Below are 23,241 nucleotides of genomic sequence, written 5' to 3' on the forward strand. Positions count from 1 at the left end.
GGTAAACGAGGGCTTAGGCAAGGAGATCCCCTATCTCCTTACCTCTTTGTCCTATGCATGGAAGTCCTCTCACAGTACTGCTCAGAAATTGGTTGCTTACCCTGGCTTCTCTTACCACCCTAAATGTGTCAAGTTAAAACTTACCCATTTGGTGTTTGCTGACGACCTCCTTGTGTTTACTAGAGGAGATGTCCCATCTGTGACTGCTGTGGCTAGCTGTTTGGACATTTTTGCTGGTTATTCTGGTTTAAGGGCTAACCCCTTAAAATCTTGTCTTTATTTTGGAGGGGTTAATCAGGTGGTTATTGATGCTATTCTCAATGCTACTGGCTTCACTCAAGGGGAGTTTCCTTTCAGGTACCTAGGCATCCCCTTATTCCCTGCTAGGCTTACTCAATCTATGTTTCAACCACTATTGGATAAAATTGCTAAGAGACTAACCCATTGGGCTAACCACTCTCTTAGCTATGCGGGGAAGGCACGGCTCATTAATTCTGTCATTTTTGGCTTGCAAAACTTCTGGGGGGCTAGCATCTTACTCCCTCAGGGTATTGTTAAGAGGATTCACCAGCTTTGTCGTAGGTTTTTTTGGGGCTATGACAGTGATTCTAGGCGTATGTTGTTTAAAAGTTGGGATAGTTTCTGCTATCCTAGAGCTGAGGGAGGCATAGATATTAAGGAGGTGCTTACCGGAACAAAGTACGACTCTGAAATGGCTTTGGAAGCTTCACAATCAACCTCAGAGCCTCTGGGTGCAATGGGTGCATGCTTATGTGCTCCAGAGTGCAGACGTATGGCTTATCACACCTAGAAGCAATGATTCCTGGTACTGGTCTAACCTGATCAAGGTCAGAGACTGGTTCATTGGAAGAATGGGTACTCTAGAGGATGCTAAATTGGTCATTCAGGGAGACATTATGGGGACCTTTCCTGGGTCTACCATTTATGATCTGGTCAGGGGCAGGAAAGCTCCTGGTAGGTGGGCTTCAATTTTGGGAGACACACTTTGTATGCCTAAGCATATGATCATCAGTCTTCTTGCTGTTCAGGATTGCTTGCCTACTATTGACAATCTTAACAGGCGAGGGCTTGTGATTATCAACAGATGCCCTTTGTGTGAGGCAGCTCTTGAAGACCATAATCATCTCTTCTTCCTCTGCCCGTTTTCAGCTAAGCTTTGGAAGTCCATCTCTTGCTGGTTGAAGCTAGGTACAGTTTCTTGCTCTTTACCGCGGATAATCACTTGGTACAAGACCCATGTCAGAGGTAAAAATTCTTGGAAGCGGGCTTGTCGATGTGCTCTGCTTGCTACGATTTATACTCTTTGGCAGGAAAGGAATTCTCGTATTTTCAATGGTGGCAAGAAATCTATTGGACAACTATTTTCTGAAGTCAAGTTTGTAGTTTATAATAGGTTGTTACATATCCATTTCAAGGTGGATGAGGATGTAAACTGGACCTAGGTACTTTGGCTATTTTGTTTGTTTTTGTAGGGGACTACACTAGTCTCCTTTGTAGACATAGGCCATAGGATTTGTACTTTACTCCTATTTATAATGACAATCCTAAGCTTTCTCTGCAAAAAAAAAAAAAAAAAAAAAAAAAAAAAAAAAAAAAGAAATATAAATACAAAACCTCAGAGCAAAGTCAGCAAACAAACGACAAACACTACTCTATAAACACTAAATGACAATGGTCAAAGCAAACAAACACAAACACTAAACTCTATAAATCTGCACACAAAAATAAAGAGATGAGAAGGGGGTGGGCGGCACTATGCGGCGTGGTGGTGCGTGGTGGTGCGTGGTGAGAGCGGCGTGGTGGTGCATGATCAGTGCGGCCCATATCTGCAAAAAAGAGTGGAGATATGGTGGTGTCGGGTTGTGACTTGCGAGAATGGCGGGTAGGGGTGGTCGGTTGGTGAAAGGAAGGGAGGTGGTTGGGCTGTTGGAGGTGTGGGGCTCGGATCTGGAGGTGGTTGTGGTTGTGGTTGTGGTTGTGGTTGTGGTTGTCGTGGGATGGTGGTGAGGTAGTGGTGGTTGTCGTGGGGTGGTCGTGAGGTTGTGGTGGTTGTCGTGAGGTATTTGTGGTGGGGTGGTCGTGAGGCAGTGGTGGTTGTAGTGAGGTGGTTGTGGTGGATCTGAAAAGGCGGCAGTAGTGCGAGTTGTTGGTGGCGGCAGTTGTGGGGTGGTTGTGGTGAATCTGGAAAGAGAGGTGGCGGTGGGTGGTGACGGTGATGTTGAGGTGGCGGGTGTGTGGGTGGTGGTGGTGTGCTGTGGTGGTGGTGGGTGATGACTGAGAGGATAATTAGTGAATGAGGGGGATTTTTTTTTTTGATTTTTCTTGAATTATTTGGTTTTTGATTTTGTTGGAATTTTGAGAGGAATTGAATTTTTTTGGTTTTTAGAGGGATGAGAGGAATGATAATTGTGTGAGATAAGAGAGAAGTGAGTGAAAAATAAATGTTATATAGTAAAATTAGTGGTTGATTAGTGGAGGGAGTGAGGGAAAGTGATTAATTAGCTTCAATCCCCTCCATTTAGCATTAATCCCTCCCTTTTCCCCTTCAATCTCAACTCTCCATCCTATCTTTTCAATGGCTCTTAAGAGGACTTATGGACTCAATGAATTTGGGTGGACTCACTTGATCCTTCTTATATATATATATATATATATATATATATATATATATATATATATATATATATATAGGATCAAATGAGTCCTCCTCTCCATAAGTCCCATTATGGGCCATTGGATCTTGGAAATGGAGGGCTAAGATGAGAACAAAAAAAATTAAGGTTAATGCTCTAATTTTGCCATCTTCCTCTAATTTTCTCATTAACTACATTAATCCAAGAAAAAAAACCCAAAAAACCAAACAAATAAAAAACCCAAAAAATCCAAATAAATCATTTACTCATCTATTCCTCATTTACCATCCACCTACCACCACCAAACGGAAACCACCACAGCCGCCACCACCACCGCTGCCACGACGTCAATTTTTTTCTTTTTTTTTTTAAAAAAAAAAACTTGATGTTTTAATTTTAATCTTGGTGTTGTTTTTATTTTTTTGTTGTTTTTTTCCTCAAATATCGTCTTGCTATATAATATTGTTTCAAATTTGTGAGTTTTTTTATTTTAATCTTAGATCTACTAAAATAGATCAATTTTCATTGACCGTTTTTTTTTTCATTTTCGTTTTTTTTTTCAATTTTGATGTTTTGGTCTTTTTTTTTTTCCGGTTATTGGCATTCTTATAAATTATAGTTTGATTTTAGTACCAAATCTATTAATTATGAAATCTCATTGTTTACTTTTTTTTCACTAGATCTTTGATTTGTTTTACCATTTTTCAGATTTGATTTTTCAAATCTCATTTTTTACTTTTTTGTTGTTGATATCGCTTTGTTAATATCCGTCTTATTATATATATTTGCCGATTTTCGTATTTAAAATTTTGTCTTGGTATTGTGTGATTTAGGATCTATTAAAATTACTTTTTCAGTTAAAATTACACTTTTTCCCGTTAAAATTACACTTTTTTCTGTTAAAATTACATTTTTTACCGTTAAAATTACACTTTTTCCGTTAAAATTACACTTTTTTCCGTTCAAATTACACTTTTTTTCGTTAAAATGACACTTTTTTTCCTATTAAAAATACACTTTTTTTGTTAAAATTACACTTTATTCCATTAAAATTACACTTTTTTCTGTTAAAGTTACACTTTTTTCTGTTAAAATTACACTTTTTACTGTTAAAGTTACACTTTTTTCTTTTAAAGGTTATCCTTTCAATGACTAAAGTTACACTCTTGGACTAAAGGTAGACTAATTTGGACTAACTAATTTTGACTAATTTGGACTATTTAGACTGACTAATAGACTAAAATTACATAATTTGGACTAAAATTACACCATTTTGGACTGAAATTACACTTTTGTAAACTAAAGTTACACATTTGTGGATTAATGTTACACATTTGTGGACTAAAATTACACTTTTTTAGACTAAAATTATACTTTTATGGACTAAAATTACACTCATCAAATGATGAAAGATACTTCCTCCCATCCACTCCAAAGGTTACAGTTACTATAAACGGACCATCCACTCCAAACTACCCATTCCCTTTTTAGCAAAAAACTTGACCAAATTACCCTCATTTGCACATTTTAATTACAGAAAATGCCATTGTCTAATTTCATTAATTGTACCCACTAACCTACATTAAACACTCACCAACCCACTCACCAACCCACCTAAACCCATTTACTCTACCCACCCACTCCCTAATTATCCCACCCAAAACCATTCACTCAACTTTATTTCATCTTTCAAAACTCCCTATATCCCCCACCAACCCATCTCTCAATCATCATCTTTATCGTTTATTCCGCCCAATCATCTTCATCTTCATCGTCAAAACTCATTCCGCCCAATTCATCTTCATCTTCATCGTCAAAACTCTCTTTCTCTCGTTCAAATCTCAATCACGAAAACCCTAATTATTCTGTCATCTTCATCGTCAAAACTCATTCCGCCCAATCATATTCATCTTCTTATTCTCATCAATCAATTAATTAAATAATCAGATCTGGTATAAAGATGGATCGTCATGGTATTGATTGTGGTTCAGATTGTGATTGTGGTTCCGGTTATCATGACGACTCTCTTCTTTCGAATGAACATGTACCCTACTCGTTTGATCCATATGATCTGGGAACTGAGGTTCCGGAAACTCCTGAAACTGAGGTTCCAGAAACTCCTGAGTATGATTATTTACCCGATCCTTCTCTTGGGTTTATTGCATCACTAGAAGCGGCTCGAGCTCCTCATGTACTTGCTGAAGTTGTTCTTGACACTCTAGACTTTGTTCCTGCGGGTTATGATGATCCTAACTACAAATTCATCGATTATGATCTTCCTAAGAATAAAGATGCATTTGAGATGATGTGTTGTTTTCTACCCAGGTTTCGTGCCCTTTTCCCTCTTTTAAAAGCGAAATGGTTATCAATGCATCCCTAATTTTTGATTTGTGGTTCTATTTTTCGATGTGTTGTGTTTTGATTTAGTTTGGTTTTGTTTATGAAGGTGGTTTTGTTCATGAGTTGTTGCTGTTGGTGTTGATAATTTGTTGGTTTTTAGAGACTTTATTGACTATTGTTGCTGGTGGTATGCTGTTAGTACTTGATTTCGTCTTACGCCGCTGGTTTACCTGATTCTGATTTTATAAGTCTGATCCGTGATGTTTAAATGGTTAGTTGTTGCTGTTGGTGTTGGTAATTTGTTGGTTTTTAGAGACTTTATTGACTATTGTTCTTTGGTGGTATCTTTGTTAGTACTTGATTTCGTCTTACGCCTATTTGGTTTACCCGATTCGATTTTATAAGTCGATCCGTGATGTTTAAATGGTTAGTTGTTCTTTGTTGGTGTTGGTAATTTGTTGGTTTTTAGAGACTTTATTGACTATTGTTGCTGGTGGTATGCTGTTAGTACTTGATTTCGTCTTACGCCGCTGGTTTACCTGATTCTGATTTTATAAATCTGACCCATGATGTTTAAATGGTTAGTCGTTGCTGTTGGTGTTGGTAATTTGTTGGCTTTTAGAGACTTTATTGACTATTGTTGCTGGTGGTATGCTGTTAGTACTTGATTTCGTCTTACGCCGCTGGTTTACCTGATTCTGATTTTATAAATCTGACCCATGATGTTTAAATGGTTAGTTGTTGGTGTTGGTGTTGGTAATTTGTTGGCTTTTAGAGACTTTATTGACTATTGTTGCTGGTGGTATGCTGTTAGTACTTGATTTCGTCTTACGCCGCTGGTTTACCTGATTCTGATTTTATAAATCTGACCCATGATGTTTAAATGGTTAGTTGTTGCTGTTGGTGTTGGTAATTTGTTGGCTTTTAGAGACTTAATTGACTATTGTTGCTGGTGGTATGCTATTAGTACTTGATTTCGTCTTACGCCGCTGGTTTACCTGATTCTGATTTTATAAGTCTGATCCGTGATGTTTAAATGGTTAGTTGTTGCTGTTGGTGTTGGTAATTTGTTGGTTTTTAGAGACTTTATTGACTATTGTTGCTGGTGGTATGCTGTTAGTACTTGATTTCGTTTTACGCCGCTGGTTTACCTTATTCTGATTTTATAAGTCTGATCCGTGATGTTTTAATGGTTAGTTGTTGCTGTTGGTGTTGGTAATTTGTTGGTTTTAGAGACTTTATTGACTATTGTTGCTGGTGGTATGCTGTTAGTACTTGATTTCGTCTTACGCCGCTGGTTTACCTGATTCTGATTTTATAAATCTGACCCATGATGTTTAAATGGTTAGTCGTTGCTGTTGGCGTTGGTAATTTGTTGGCTTTTAGAGACTTTATTGACTATTGTTGCTGGTGGTATGCTGTTAGTACTTGATTTCGTCTTACGCCGCTGGTTTACCTGATTCTGATTTTATAAATCTGACCCATGATGTTTAAATGGTTAGTTGTTGGTGTTGGTGTTGGTAATTTGTTGGCTTTTAGAGACTTTATTGACTATTGTTGCTGGTGGTATGCTGTTAGTACTTGATTTCGTCTTACGCATTTGGTTTACACGATTCGATTTTATAAATCTGACCCATGATGTTTAAATGGTTAGTTGTTGCTGTTGGTGTTGGTAATTTGTTGGCTTTTAGAGACTTTATTGACTATTGTTGCTGGTGGTATGCTATTAGTACTTGATTTCGTCTTACGCCATTTGGTTTACCCGATTCTGATTTTATAAGTCTGATCCGTGATGTTTAAATGGTTAGTTGTTGCTGTTGGTGTTGGTAATTTGTTGGTTTTTAGAGACTTTATTGACTATTGTTGCTGGTGGTATGCTGTTAGTACTTGATTTCGTCTTACGCCACTGGTTTACCTGATTCTGATTTTATAAATCTGACCCATGATGTTTAAATGGTTAGTTGTTGCTGTTGGTGTTGGTAATTTGTTGGCTTTTAGAGACTTTATTGACTATTGTTGCTGGTGGTATGCTGTTAGTACTTGATTTCGTCTTACGCCGCTGGTTTACCTGATTCTGATTTTATAAATCTGACCCATGATGTTTAAATGGTTAGTTGTTGCTGTTGGTGTTGGTAATTTGTTGGCTTTTAGAGACTTAAGTGACTATTGTTGCTGGTGGTATGCTGTTAGTACTTGATTTCGTCTTACGCCGCTGGTTTACCTGATTCTGATTTTATAAATCTGACCCATGATGTTTAAATGGTTAGTTGTTGCTGTTGGTGTTGGTAATTTGTTGGCTTTTAGAGACTTTATTGACTATTGTTGCTGGTGGTATGTTGTTAGTACTTGATTTCGTCTTACGCCGCTGGTTTACCTGATTCTGATTTTATAAGTCTGACCCTATGATTTTTATATGAGGGGATTTTTTTGTTAGCTGTTGGTGTTGGTAGTCGTTCCTAAAAAGATGCCATTTTCATGCCACCCCTCACTAACTATTGAAGAAGGCTAAACAAGATCATTGCTTTGCACCCAATCAATGATCATATTTATGTCACTCTAGTTAGTGGCAGGTTTTGGCGGCACTAAATGAGCATTGGTCATTTGAGATGCCACCCCAATCTTGGTTAAGGCGGCACTAAATGACCAACCGAAGCTCAATGATGAGAGGAACAAGTCCCTCCTGAGAGCCTCGTAGCTGCTGTCAACTATGATGACCAAATACTATGAATAATATGATCAAATAGTTCTGATATGAAAACTTAAAAACTTAAAAAACATTCGTTACATATTGCATAATCTGACAATGTTTAGGAATTAAACAATTTGACAATGTTTCTTTCATAAACATTGTAACATTGGACTTCAATGTTCAAAATAAAAATGCATAAATAACCTACTGCATTTACCTTCAATCATACTTCACTCTTTTATGCAGTTTTTCAAAAAGTGTTGCGTCTCTTCAAAATAATGCGTCTCCACTTGTCTTCATCATGCTTCCATCACGTATCTTCACTACTGCATAACATCTTCTGTAACCTCCACCATTTGAGGTAAATTGGTCAACTTTAGTCTTAGATAATCAAGGGCAGCCCCTTGTCCTTGATCATCTAAGTACTGCAAACATTCTCTCACCATTATCTCATCAACAATGAGATCTGTTGGGAGTGTACCCAGTCTTTCTAAAACTCTTTTCCTCATATGAGGTATGGTAAAGTTGTTGTGCCCTTTGGTTAACATAATCTCCACCATAATTGTTTGTAGAGTAAGAAAATTGAAGTTTAGCTTTTTTGGATGAAGTTCAACAAAAGCGTCCTCCACATTTTTTACCAATTCAAGAACTGTGTTGGCTGCCTTTTCATGTTGGAGAGTTTGCAATGCACTAAAAAATCCCAAGTCATTGATATTTAAATCAGGACTATTTGGTGGTTGAAAAACCAAATGAATGTTAAAACCGTCTGAGTTGGCAGCAGCTCTAAACTTAGGATCATTGTCTTTAATGTGAGGTCTAGCGTTATCTTGTTGAATGAATATGTCTTTACTTGCATTTTGCGGCCATTTCGCCTTGATTCCTGGTATTATCTTCTGAATTAGGCAGCCTTTGATTACTTCTTTCGTTATTGAGTTGGTTGGCTTGGTTTCTAATGTGCCAGCCGGCCTATTTATGCTGTTTCTCACTGCTGGTATTTCCTCTATAAAAGGAAAAATCCCAATTTTTCCATCAAAAATCATTTCACCATTATCCCCATACACGGGTCTAGTGACCGCACACATGAACATAACCTTAGTTATGAATCTCTTTGATTGGCAAGCTCGATATGGCACATCCTCTTCCGGGATAATGTAGTATCGCTCCGTTGTTCTAGTTATGTAGAACCATTTCTCGTCCATGTGAACTTGTAGTGACATGCCTTTGAACTTGATCTTGTTTTGAGTCATGTCAACAAATGTTGATGCAAGAGAAAATATGAGTCTTTCTAGTTTGTTTGAATCAGTTAGGCTTGGGTGTATTGCATTGGTATGCTTTTTTACTATACCCGCCTTAACCCAACGTTGGACAGTTCCATATCCAACTCCAAGTTTTTTTGCAAGTTTTTCGATTGAGGCACGATTTTTCTTTGGTATGCTCTTTAGTCTCTCCTTGTCAATGATGATTTTTGGATTGTTTGTGTTGCCTAACCTGCCTGATGGCAAGTGAATCATCTCACCATCAGCTATTTTTTTCTTTGCTCGAGTCCACCATAGCCATACCGTCTTCCTTGTAACGTTCCACTTCCGGGCAGCTTCTGAAATTTTGCCCTTCATGGAGACCAAGTTCTCAGAATTCACAAGCAAGAAATGTGCAATGCCGTCCTTTTCATCGTCCTTCAGGTTAGTCTTTCCCATTTTAGAAATTTGATTAAAATGTTAATTGTATTTATTGTTCTTGTAGAAGATATTTTAAGTTTGCTTTTTTTTTTTGTGTGTTATGGCAGAATATGAAAGTTTGGCAGAGAATATGGAAGAATATGGAAGTTGGCAGAGAAGTGTATAAAGAATGCTAAAGAATGCTGAGATTTGTACTTTCAAGTTGTAAATTTGTAATGAAAATTTGTAATTTTTGGTTTTTGGCGCAAAGTTGAAATTTTGGCAGGAAAGTTTAGTTTCTTCCAATTTGTAAAGTAACTTTGGAGTTGTACTTTCTTCCAATTTGTAAAGTAACTTGTACTTTCACTCAACTTTGTAAGATTTGTTGGCAGTGAAATTAAGCTAATTTTTCCCTATAATCTTCACTTTATCACTTTCACCTTTTCTTAATACTTTAGTTGTATGACACAAATACCCTCCCTTTTCCCACCTTTTCTTAAAACATGTGAAACACCCCATGTTACCATTGGAGTGGATGGGAGGAAGTATACACTATCAATGTATTAACGTTACACTTTAATGGACAATGATTGAAATTGCACAATATCAATGACTCAAAATAAATGAATTGTGTAACTTTAATCCAAATTTAGTTGTAAGTAGTGTATTTTTAGTCCAAATAGTGTATTTTTAGTCCAAATTTTGTATTTTCAGTCCAAAATGGTATAATTTTAGTCCAAATTTAGTCGTAAATATTGTATTTTTAGTCCAAATTTAGTCGTAAATAGTCGAAATTTAATCCAAATTGAGTAATTTTAGTCCAAATTGTATAATTTTAGTCCAAATTTGTGTAACTTTAGTCTTTAGTCCAAATCGTCTTAATTACTAATAACTCCATTAGCTAGTCCAAATTGTCCAAGTAGTCCAAATTGTCCAAATAGTCCAAATTAGTTAGTCCAAATTGTCCTAATTAGTCTATCTAACTTTAGTCCAAGAATCTAACTTTAGTCCAAGAATCGTAACTTTAACAGAAAAAAAGTGTAATTTTAACAAGAAAAAGTGTAATTTTAACAGGAAAAGGTGTAATTGTAAAGGAAAAAAGTGTAATTTTAACAGAAAAAAGTATAATTTTAACAGACAAAAGTGTAATTTTAAGCAACAAAAGTGTAATTTTAGCTAACAAAAGTGTAATTTTAACAGAAAAAAGTGTAATTTTATCGATAAAAAGTGTAATTTTAACAAAAAAAGTGTAATTTTAACAGAAAAAAGTGTAATTTTAACAGGAAAAATTGTAATTTTAATAGATCCAAAATCACACAATAACAAGACAAAATTTTAAATACGAAAATTGGCAAATATATATAACAAGACGGATATTAACAAGGCGAGATATGTAAAATATAAAACAAGACAATATAATAATAAGACGAGATTTTAAATAACAAATCTGAAAAAAAAACCGATATTTGAAAAATATGATTATAGATCTGAAAGCCGAGCCTCCCGAAATCCAACACACAACAACGAACAAACGACCACCAACAACAAACTAAATAAAATGGATTGAAATAAATAAAATAAAAAACCGAAATAAAAAAAATAAAAAATGAGATCTTGTTTTAACAGTAAACACAACAAAGAGATCTGAAAATATGGTGAAAAAAAAAGAAAAAAAAGGCGGAAAGAGGATGAGGAGGCGGTCGCGGTGGCGGTTGAAGCAGGTCGTGGGTCGCGGTTGAAGAATGTCGTTTTTTTTATAAAAAAAAGGAGGAAGGAGGGGGAGGCGGTGAGGAAGAGGGTCGCGGGGTATGTGGGTGGTCTGAATCTCGTCAAATCTAGGGTTGTGACGCCAGGAGGATAGTGGTGTGCGTGGTAGCCGGTGGTTTGAGAGGAGGGACGGAGGAAGGACGAAGGCAGTGAGTAGAACCGGTGGTGGTGGCCATTGGTGGTGCGAAGGAGAAGAACACAGGAGGAGGTGCAATGGTGGTGGCCGTTGCAGTCGTGGTGGTGGTGGTGGTCAGGACGGTGGTCTGGAGGGCTGTTGGTAGGTGTCAGGTTTGAAGTGAGTGGGGGGATGAGGTGATTTTTTTGGTTTTATTTGGGTTTTATTTGGGTTTTATTTTTTTATTTTGGTTTTGTTATTTAGAGAGAATGAGAGGAAATGAAAGGTATGAAACTGAATGATTAGTGAGGGATGATGGTGTGGGTAAAGAAAAGGGGTTAGAATTAGGGAGGAGTTTAGGAATGATTAGGGAAGGAGATTAGCTAGATTCATTTCTAGCCTTTCATTGAGATGCAATCTCCTCCTTCCATCCCTTTCATCCAAAGGCCCATAATAGGACTAAGAGACTCAATAGATGTAAGAGACTTATAAGAACTTTACTCTCTCTCTCTCTCTCTCTATATATATATATATATATATATATATATATATATATATATATATATATATATAGAGAGAGAGAGAGAGAGAGAGAGAGGCAGGATCCGGTGAGAACGAACACTCGGTGCAAACGGTGAGAACGACCTACAACAGAGAGATTAAAACAGAAATAATACGAAAATACGTATACGCGATTAAACCTGACGTATTTAAACCTGACATAAAACCAAAATCTCTTTCTCTCTCTACTTTCCATAACTTTTCCCCCAAATCATAAACCCGCGAAAACCATCAAAAAATTCCGCGAATATCATAAACTACAGCGGCCAAAATTGACGAAATTGATCATAAACAAAGACGTTGATCATCTAATGAATGTACGATTATAAGATTCTCTGATTGATTTTGTGTGATTGATGCATGCACATTCGATTTTGTGATTTGGATTGGCGTTCCTCTTTTATTTCAATCATAGAAAATTATGGATGACGAGGGTTCTAGCGAATTGGGGGAACATACTGATGCAATTGTTCCAGCTGTTAGTAATGATATCGCGCAATCATCATCTCATCTAGGTATGTACATATGCAAATCGGTTGAGATAACCTTTTTATGAATTGTTTCATTGTCATCTTCTAATTGATGTATCTATCGATATATTTGTTGCGTATTCATACTAATTTAAGCATATAAAGACGAATTACTTCGCTTGCTGATCATTGTAACACCCCCATACTCCAAGTGCCTTACCAGGACCACTTAAAGCATGGAAGTGCTACCATCTCGGTTACCCGAGGCAATGATAATAACCAGACAATAAAGAAACATATTTAAATAGTAAATAACGTTTAATGTGATTAAATGCCAAAAACCAAAACTAATAAGAGATACAAATTCTCCAAAACTGTCTACTATCAAAAGACTATAAAACTATCAACACAGCGAAAGACTTCTAAACTGCATCGTGGTGACTCCTCCCAGTTATCTCATACGCATCAGCTCATACCTGCTCAATAACTGCTCACCACCCTCGAGTGGATCACCACAGTTTTTAAAACATTTAACGGGGTTAGTACTAATTACACAATAAATATGCCACAATGGAACAAGTACACAAACAGCTCAATTGTCACATCAACCCCAGTCTCCATAATCAACTCCTCATAACTGACTACACACTAAAGTGTGTAGCCGTGCCAGAGTACCCATCGCAAGAGGTTACTCCTCGCCGCCAGTGGGGGACCGCAGCCGTTCCCACCTAAGCCCCGCTCATCTCCATTGAGCGATAAACCCAAGTCCATTAATGTGCACATCCCTTCTATGGCGGGTTCCAAATAAGGCGAATCATAGGCGTAAAGCCACTCCCGCAAGTGACTCCACTCAGCCAGGGACGCACCCCGAAGAACACAGACAGATAAACAATAACCATAACACCAAAATCAATAGCCGTCTGAATCAATCAACAATATACAATCACAACCGTCTGAATCAATCAACAACCACTAACTACAGCACAATCACCACACATATCATGTAACTAATACTGAGTAGGGAAAACCCTACCTGGAATGCAAACACACAGCAGACGACCTTAGCAGCTATCTCAAAATCTCTCCTCTACGAATCCTCCTCCTAACACATAATCATACAATTACTAACAACATAATAAATCATAAAAACTCCCAATTCCCAAAATTAGGGTTTAAACAAAGTCAACCAAATGCGAATGGGGAGAACAACGTAGTTTGCAATCTCTTTTTGAGTGTATAAGGTTTATAAAAGTGTTTATGAAGGTAACGGCGTATTATATATACTAATTCGCATTATTAACAAAACCCGTCAAAATATTACTCGATAACCAACTTACTCGATCGAGTAAGTAACATACTCGATCAAGTGCCGCTTACTCGATCGAGTGCCAAGGCTACTCGATCGAGTACCCTACAGACAGAACACTGTTTCGTATACCAAAACATACTTAGTCGACAGAGTAAGCCCCACTCGATAGAGTACCCATAGACTCATAAAACCGTAGTATTACAGTCTTCCCTCCTTAAAAAGAACTTCGTCCCCGAAGTTCAACCCATACATAAAAAACAAGCATACTAACTTGACCAAGACACAACAACATAGCTAAGAACTCAAACGAAAACCCAACCTATAAAACATGAACTCTTAACACCCACTCCACCAACTATGTTTACTTCCACAACATGACTCACGATATCATATCTACCACATTAAATCTCTCACGACACCAACTCCACACATAACCAACTACCGTCCACAAACGCTGCTAGCTCCGTAACATATCATCCACTAGAAAATACAATATCAAGACACTCATAAACATCAAACGGTATGTTACATTCTACCACCCTTAAAAGGAACTTCGTCCTCGAAGTTTACTCACACTCATAACGTCATCTTCCAACTGTCAAAACTATCGAACTCATAATCATCATCATTCAACTGTCAACACTATTGAAATATTCTCGCACTCCTAGTCATCACACTACTACAAGCACGATCATGACCTTTAACAATATCAACCACAACAGAAAACCATCCTTTACTCTCCATTAAGACTCAAACTTCCAAATATACAATAACATCTACAACCATCAAACTCTCTTTGCCGCATCCATCTGCTCTTAAGATAAATGTTACGTCCTCGTAACTCACTAATACTAAATCCTAACTATATGGTCTCATTATCCTCATCACCACCGCATCTCAAAGATAACCACCTATAATCTAAACACTCGTCATGCATATATCCAAGGCTCTCTTACTTAAACAATTCTCATACTTCAATTCACTCGTCACACCACCTAACCTATACCTCAAAATCTTTAGCTTAACCCAAAACTTCAACTCTTCCACATTCCCGTAATATGACATACCTCTCTACATAAACTATATAAAACTCATATCGCCAAAAGCATAACTCACGATCCACACTTGTTACGTACACTCACACTAGATCCTCAAGTTCTTTTCTTTCATTACCGCAAAACTCATACATAACTTAACATGACACCAATTCCCAATACCCTTCACTCACTATCTCAACAAAAGATTATGAACCACCTGCCGCTTTCAGATCATTACAATACATGTTCTACGAATCACTTGCCATGACTATGACTACCGATGCCTCATCTTGAAACAAGATCAAAATTATTGTAACAACTACTCACAACTAGGTCCCATCAACAGAATATCACTATACCATGACAACAACGAAACATATACAACTCTCTTTCATATCATACTCTACCCTCATTCCCAAACTGAAACTGGTAAGAAACATCAACAAACAAAAAAACAGTCTACATGTTCAACCAAAACTCACAAGGAACAGCAGCAAACAAAATAACAATCTATGTTTAACTGGTATGTACTTTCGAATACTCGTATCATAATCATCTCGCCTACTCCACCACAACCGGTGACGGCATTGCAACACCGCCACCAATAACCACACCGCAGTGCGAAAATACCCACATCACAACACTAAGTACCGTGCCCGGATCACCACCCGAGGCACCACAACCATACCGATAGACATCACAACATACACAATCCCATAAACACTGACTCAATATAACATCTCGGACAAGAAAAACTTACTCAAGACTGCTTTACTAGATCACAACACCATATATCATACGGAATAACAGACAAGAATCTCATGCATACCATCCATACCTTTTCACGGAATAAACATATATCATGAATACACATGCAAGTATAACCAGTCATGTCAGACCACCCAAACTATCACTTTTGATCATCATTCCATTAAGTTACCGTATCCAACATATATTACAGAACATTCAGATAACAACATTATAACTATCACACCATACCGCTTCTCGTGAGGTCACAACCTCACACAAACATTTATATACATCTTAGACCCATAATCACATCCAACTAGTCAATCTTGATCACGTAAGTTACCACTCAACAAAGGTTACCTGTCGCCTGAGCTTAACTCATATGCCCCTCATAACATATTTCCCCATTCGCATAACCATCACCTCCTGCCAAGAATAACAATTCAACTAGTACTCAACTACTAGCAACCGCCTCTTAAGACCACACCTCATACTTCCTCACAACCCTACTCATCAATCGGGTCTCTATAAAATCAACCTCTTTAGAATGGCCATTTTTCCTATTTATCATCACTCTTAACCATTAGTGATAACCCCTCAACCCTACTATCGTTCGGACATCAAGCCTCTTACACTCATTTCTAAACATCACAGTTTCTTTCCTATCTTTGGTTATCATCCCAAATGACGAACATCAAATACATCAACAAAAATCACCTCAACACTATTTCCAATTCCATCCTTAATTGTATCGTCACCTGACTCACCACCAAAATCTCATATCGTGCAAATTCTTTACCCAACTTTTACTTTCTTTAATTTCCTCGAAACTCATGATTATCATGTTGTCCTGGAACTTCTATATAACTATAAACTCAAATCCTCATGATAGTATCATACATCTCGACGATTCCTTACTTTTATATCACATAACCTCGGTGAACATGTTCCTAGTTTTACCCCCTCATTCTTTTCTTTTACCCACGATTAAATCCCTTAATAATTCAACTCTTCATTATTTCTATCTAACTCTCTAGTGCTCCGGTTATCTTCTCATTGCTCCAAAACTCACATCTCATTATTTTATATCGATATCATCTCCCTCTTTCTTACCATAGATATGCTCTTATTATGCTATCACTCACCCTTGCCACTAATCTGTCCATAGAATCAATGTTTAATGTTCAAACAATTGCATCTCCTTTTTTACATCTCTAGAGATCAAAATTCATTTTATACCGTTAATTGCCCAAGGAAATCACACATTAGCTTCACCTCTTGATAACACAAATTCCCAAACTCACTCACTATCTGCAAATCCACATCGCGCCATATCTCCATTAAGTTCACTATATACCACTTTTCTCAATCCCTCTAAAATTATCTTTCATTACATATATTCTTAACCAATACAATTCCTAACCATCTCTCTCCATAGTCCCTTGCGAATCTCAAGTTACCACCATTTGCGTCCCTCATTTCAATCTTTTCATTCTCACGTTCCATAAACTCACATCATCCCTTGCCCACACTCATTTACTTTTACATTACTCAACACACAATCATATCACTCATCTCATCTCACAAAATATGCTTCATGCCTCAATAAACCATACCAATCTTCCTTTTCTTTTTTCCACTATCTATCACAACACATATAAACTCATGTCCTCCCACCGAACTCCTACTCACCACAGGAGCCACTCACTACTCCATAATATTGGGTAACTTACGCATCAAGACCAACATACATGGAAAACAATGCATAAATAAGCAAAATAACACCTTTGAATTAAACATAATATGCAACGAAGTCAAAGGATAAGCATATGACCCAAAACAGGGGTCACTAGATCGAGTACAGGCCACTCGATCGAGTAAGTGACTTACTCGATCGAGTAGGTGAAGGTCAGAAGTACGTAAAACAATTTACTGGGGCTACTCGATCGAGTAAGGGTTACTCGATCGAGTACCAAGAGGTGCTCGATCGAGTTAGGGCCACTCGATCGAGTACCCTACGCATTTCTCAGCACTGTCCAGTTTTCGTAGAACGTTCATAACTCACTCGTTTCTTGGTCGTTTTGGGCGTGTGACCTATCGTTAGAATCGTAAAAGAACAATCTATCACATCCAATTCGAATCACATTAATATCATTTAGGCATCTCAAGTTATAACAGTTTAAAGACAACTTTGTTGTAATTAGACGACATAACTATTTGATTTTTTTCTTTCAAACAACTTAAACATCAACAAGGTGAACAAAATTGACTCGATACTTGTAAAACCACTATCCCCAACCACATGTTACTACCTACCAAAAGCCAGACATTGACATCTATCATGCTCATATAACATTCAACTTATCAATCATGTACTACCACATACTTTAACTTTATAACTTTTTGTAAAATAAAACATACTCATACATTACAAATATTATTTCCATGTTAATACATTACAAACCCAATTCGTCACATAAACATATTCTTAATTAAGAAATTCATATTCTCATGCAATTGTCACTCTATCTTTTCCAATTAATTCATCCAACATGTGCATATGAAATAGCAGAAAACAATTATATAGCTTCATTATATGACATTACGCAACCACAATATACGTATACAACACAACATTCCTAATCACACAACACAACATTCCTAATCACATGTTCCTTATTATGCCAGATCATAAATCATCCATCATGCCATTCAGATATTTAACCAACAACATACATAATCATATCATCATTATTCTTCACTACACATCTCACATCCTCCACATGCATGCATCCATCGATTCATACAACACCTTACTATATAGATACACAAAGCACAATAAGCACATAACGATCCCGACACATACCCCACGTGACCGGTTCAAAATTGTAGGGCGTGTTCGCGACTTTAGGATGTCTCCCAAGCCTTTGCATTAGCTCCTACAACTTTTACCCCGGGTTCAATTTAATTGACTCCCTATGTTCATTAGATTCATTAGTTACAGGTTTCAGGATCGTCGCTCTGATACCATTTTGTAACACCCCCATACTCCAAGTGCCTTACCAGGACCACTTAAGGCATAGAAGTGCTACCATCTTGGTTACCCAAGGCAATTATAATCACTAGACAATTAAGAAACATATTTAAATAGTAAATAACGTTTAATTTGATTACATGCCAAAAGCCAAAACTGATAAAGAGATACAAGGTCTCCAAAACTGTCTATTATCAAATGACTATAAAACTATCAACACAGCGGAAGACTTCTAAACTGCATCGTGGTGACTCCTCCCAGTTATCCCATACGCATCAGCTCATACCTGCTCAATAACTGCTCACCACTCCCGAGTGGATCACCACAGTTTTTAAAACATTTAACGGGGTCAGTACTAATTAAACAATAACAATGCCACAATGGAACAAGTACACAACCAGCTCAATCGTCACATCAATCCCAGTCTCCATAATCAACTCCTCATAACTGACTACACACTAAAGTGTGTAGCCCTGCCAGAGTACCCATCGCAACAGGTTACTCCTCGCCGCAAGTAGGGGACTGCAGCCGTTCCCACCTAAGCCCCGCTCATCTCCATCGAGCGATAAACTCAAGTCCATTAATGTGCACATCCCTTCTGTGGCAGGTTCCACAGAAGGCGAATCATGGGCGTAAAGCCACTCCCGCAAGTGACTCCACTCAGCCAGGGACGCACCTCGAAGAATACAGACAGATAAACAATAACCATAACACCAAAATCAACAGCCGTCTGAATCAATCAACAATATATAATCACAACCGTCTGAATCAATCAACAATCACTAACTACAGCACAATCACCACACATATCATGTAACTAATACTGAGTAGGGAAAACCCTACCTGGAATGAAAACACACAGCAGACGATCTTAACAGCTGTCTTAAAATCTCTACTCTACGAATCCTCCTCCTAACACATAATCATACAATTACTAACAACACAATAAATCATAAAAACCCCCAATTCCCAAAATTAGGGTTTAAACAAAGTCAACCAAATGCTATAAAAATGGTACGTGGATCTTACCCTTGACGCAAGGATCACTATGATGCAAAGAACAACGAAATCCGACCTCTCTAGCTCCGGGATTTGCCAATAATGCGAATGAGGAGAACAACGTAGTTTGCAATCTCTTTTTGAGTGTATAAGGTTAATAAAAGTGCTTATGAAAGATAACGGCGCATTATATATACTAATTCGCATTATTAACAAAACCCGTCAAAATATTACCCGATAACCAACTTACTCGATTGAGCAAGTAGCATACTCGATCGAGTGCCGCTTACTCGATCGAGTGCCAAGGCTACTCGATCGAGTAACCTACAGACATAACATTGTTTCGTATACCAAAACATACTTACTCGACAGAGTAAGCCCCACTCGATAGACTACCCAGAGACTCATAAAACCGTAGTATTACAATCATAATTTATTAGCATGTTTGGTATTTAAAAACGATGAGTCTGATGGACAAGAACAGACGAATTACCAGCCTGATTAGTGTATGTGGGTTGCAAAATGTTGGAGAGTTGATTTAATCAGTAGATACACTTGAGTATTCTGTGTAGTTCAATAGCGTGTATATTAGTATAATTGATGCAGTTGTCTTTTATGAGAAGCGTACCTGATAGAATATCGAAACAGCCCTTAATTAACCAATGTATAGTCAGATAGTGTTGCATAGATGATTAGCGTATCCATTAGTATAATTGATGCGGTTGTGATTTTCAGTAGCGTATTTAGAATTGTAATTAAGGGATAGGCTTATTCGTGACCTAATAAATATTTACTTTCTACCCATGTCGTCGTTCTTGATTGTGATTAGTGTCTCTTGGACGTATACAGTAAAGTAGTCACTTATAAAGATACAATATGACAGCGAACAGGCGCAAATTTCTGTGTTAATTTCTTTTTTTTTTTTGTGCTTCTGAATTAATTAGGGTGCCTGAAATTATATTTGTCACGTACCAGTTATTTGAACTATCTGCTTATACCCATACTGTTCTACTGTATAGTGTGTATAGAGGCAGGCTCACCAATCATCGAGCCAACCTCAAAGGAAAGAATACCTGTATGTGCGCCAAATTTGAAACCTGTTGTGGGTATGGTTTTTGAAAAACTAGAGGATGGACTAGAATTCTATAAGACTTATGCTGGTAATTCTGGATTTAAAATGAGGAAGTCAACGCAACGAAACATAGATGGGGTGGTGATGACTAAATATTGTGTGTGTAGTAAGGCTGGTGAAAGTAAACCTAGAGGAAAGGTAAAAAAGAGGCAGAGAACTAGAATTTCATGTAGTGCAAAGATTTTTCTTCGAAGAAATGATAAAGGATAATATGTGATTGCTGACTTTCATGAAGGTCACACCCACCTTCTCTCAACTCCAAACACAATGGTGCATTTGACAGAGTCACGAGAACTAACCCTTATACATAAAACTATAATTGTTGAGAATTCAAAAGTGAATAAGGGTCCTGTGCAGAGCTTTAGGATGTTTAAAGAGTACGTAAAAGGATATCAAAATGTAGGAGCATCACTCGAGGATTTCAAAAATTTTTGGAGAGATGTGAAAAAATTCATTAAAGGGTATGATGCTCAAATGATGATTGGGAATTTCATGCAAAAGAAAGCCATGTGTAGTTCTTACTACTTTGATTTGATGTTGATGATCGTGGACGACTATCTAGGGTTTTAGGGTTTGACCCTATAGCTATAAAAAATTATAGTCTCTTTGGTGATATGACATCTTTCGACACGACATTTAATAAAATGATATTTGCACCTTTCACGGGAGTTGACCGTCACAAAAAAATGTGTGACATTTTGAGCAGGACTTATAAGAAAAGAGACTGATGAGGATTTTGTATGGTTGTTTCGGAATTTTCTGAGCGCAATGAGTAATAAGTATTCTGTGTGCATAATTACTGACCAAGATAGAGGCATAAAAGCAGGAGTTAAAGCAGTGTTCGGAACAAAACTCAGCACAGATATTGCATGTGGCATAACATGAAAAAACTGCCTGACAAGATCGGATCTACGCTCTATAGAGAAACTAACTTCATGAAAGAGTTGTGCTCATGTGTTTGGGCAGAAGACATCGAACCGACTGAGATTGAGGAACGGTGGTGCTCAGTTGTTTTCTCATACGGGCTGTCCGACAATGAATGGTTAGATACGATGTTTGACAGAAGGGCTTCTTGGATCCCAGCATATTTCAGGGATTTATTTATGGGTGGACTAATGAGAACCACGTCCAGATCTGAGTCCGAGAATAGCTTTTTCGGTGGATTCATCGTTGGTTGAGTTTCTTATGAGGTTTGAAAGCGCTATGGACGCTCAACGCTGGAAACAGTCCAAATTAATTGCCGAGTCAAAAAACTCCTTCCCTGATTTGGAAACACCCCACCCTTTGGAAAAGCACGCTTCTGAGTTTTACACTCTAAGGATATTTTCTGAATTTAAAAATGAGTGAAAAGCTGTCTGTTTTACCTGTGGTGTTAAAATTGTAGGGGTTGCTACAAGTGATAACATTCCCATTATTGATTGTGAAAAATATAAGGTTTACTATGTTAATTTTATTTCTGATGAGATGAAATTGAATTGCTCCTGCAAAAAGTTCGAGAGAAATGGAATTTTTTACCGTCATGCGCTTTATGTGTTGAAAGAACAAGGCTTCGACAACGTTCCAGATCAGTATCTATTAAGTAGGTGGAGCAAATTGGCAACATGTCAGCCGATTTGTTGTAATAATGTGCCTGTTACTTTAATTGATGATTGTAACGCATTAGATGTTAGAAGAAACAAGATTGGTACCCTATGGTCCGAAGTATTCTCATGTGTGACACTCGCTGAACAGAAGCCTGAGTATGTGGATGAATTAATGGGAATTCTTAAAGGTTTCAAAGACAAGATACACACACAAAGCAGCACGTCTGAATGCAACAATAGTAGTAACACGGGTGATAGGTTGAGAAACAAAACTAGGGAGCTTGAGATGCTATTAGGAACAAAAATACCGACAGAGGTTATTGTCTTACCTCCTATACAATCAAAGACAAAGGGGTCTGGAAAAAGAATGATATCCCAAAAGGAAAAGGCTGCGAAAGAACACAAAAGAGCGCCCAAAAAATGCAATGCTTGTGGAGAATTAAGATTCCATGATAGTCGGAATTGTCCTGGGAGAGCATGATTCCATCATACAGGTACGCTATTAATTTTGGAGCATTCGTTAATAGAGAATATGGATAGTAGCTTGAATTAATTAGATGGGATTTGAATAAGGGATAATATTGTTGTATCTAATTAAATTTGAAACCTTTAATTTTTGATAGGCCTCATTCGTTTCAGGATTGAACAACGAAAAGATATGCGGATCACATGCACAAAGATAATGATTAATGGCATAAGGATTGGAGACTTCATTTTTGATATGTTTTATTTGATGGTTGATCATTTTTTTTTTGTTTTTTGTTTTTTGTTTTTTTTTTTATTCTTTTTATATCACAAACTACTGGCGTATCTACCCGGATTATATATGCAACTGTTAAGGCTGAAGGTGTAACTACCAGGATTTTGAATGGAAACACGTGTTTATGGATATTAACCTATACAATACATGGATGAGTATTCATAGGTTCTGCTATGAAGAGTTATTGACTCTGATTGTTATTGTTATGTGAATGTGAAAAAGTTTACTGTCAGCTCTTTTCATTAACTGATTATTGCATTTTCAAACAATGCAAAAAACGTATTCAAGTTGTTGATGTTTGGGTTGTCTACACATAATATATTTATTGGGTTGTCTACACATAATATATTTATACACGTAGCGTATGATTCAAGGTTGCTTAGATT

The 23,241-nt window shown here is 37.3% G+C and overlaps 3 protein-coding genes across 3 annotated transcripts; 2 read left to right on the plus strand and 1 right to left on the minus strand.

Annotated features, from left to right (window-relative positions):
* Positions 1 to 872: 872 nt before the first annotated feature.
* On the plus strand, positions 873 to 1,463 carry LOC141630511 (uncharacterized). The gene has a single exon (XM_074443318.1). It carries the CDS (start codon positions 873 to 875, stop codon positions 1,461 to 1,463), a length of 591 nt encoding a protein of 196 aa, XP_074299419.1.
* Positions 1,464 to 8,006: 6,543 nt separating this feature from the next.
* Positions 8,007 to 9,377, minus strand: LOC141630512 (uncharacterized). Its single transcript, XM_074443319.1, has one exon. It carries the CDS (start codon positions 9,375 to 9,377, stop codon positions 8,007 to 8,009), a length of 1,371 nt encoding a protein of 456 aa, XP_074299420.1.
* A 12,016-nt stretch (positions 9,378 to 21,393) lies between these two features.
* LOC141630514 (protein FAR-RED IMPAIRED RESPONSE 1-like) lies at positions 21,394 to 22,576 on the plus strand. Its single transcript, XM_074443320.1, has 2 exons — positions 21,394 to 21,685; positions 21,897 to 22,576. Exons 1-2 carry the CDS (start codon positions 21,394 to 21,396, stop codon positions 22,574 to 22,576), a joined length of 972 nt encoding a protein of 323 aa, XP_074299421.1.
* Positions 22,577 to 23,241: the final 665 nt, after the last annotated feature.

This window comes from Silene latifolia, chromosome Y (assembly GCF_048544455.1).
Source record: "Silene latifolia isolate original U9 population chromosome Y, ASM4854445v1, whole genome shotgun sequence".
In the NCBI taxonomy this organism is placed as follows: domain Eukaryota; kingdom Viridiplantae; phylum Streptophyta; class Magnoliopsida; order Caryophyllales; family Caryophyllaceae; genus Silene; species Silene latifolia.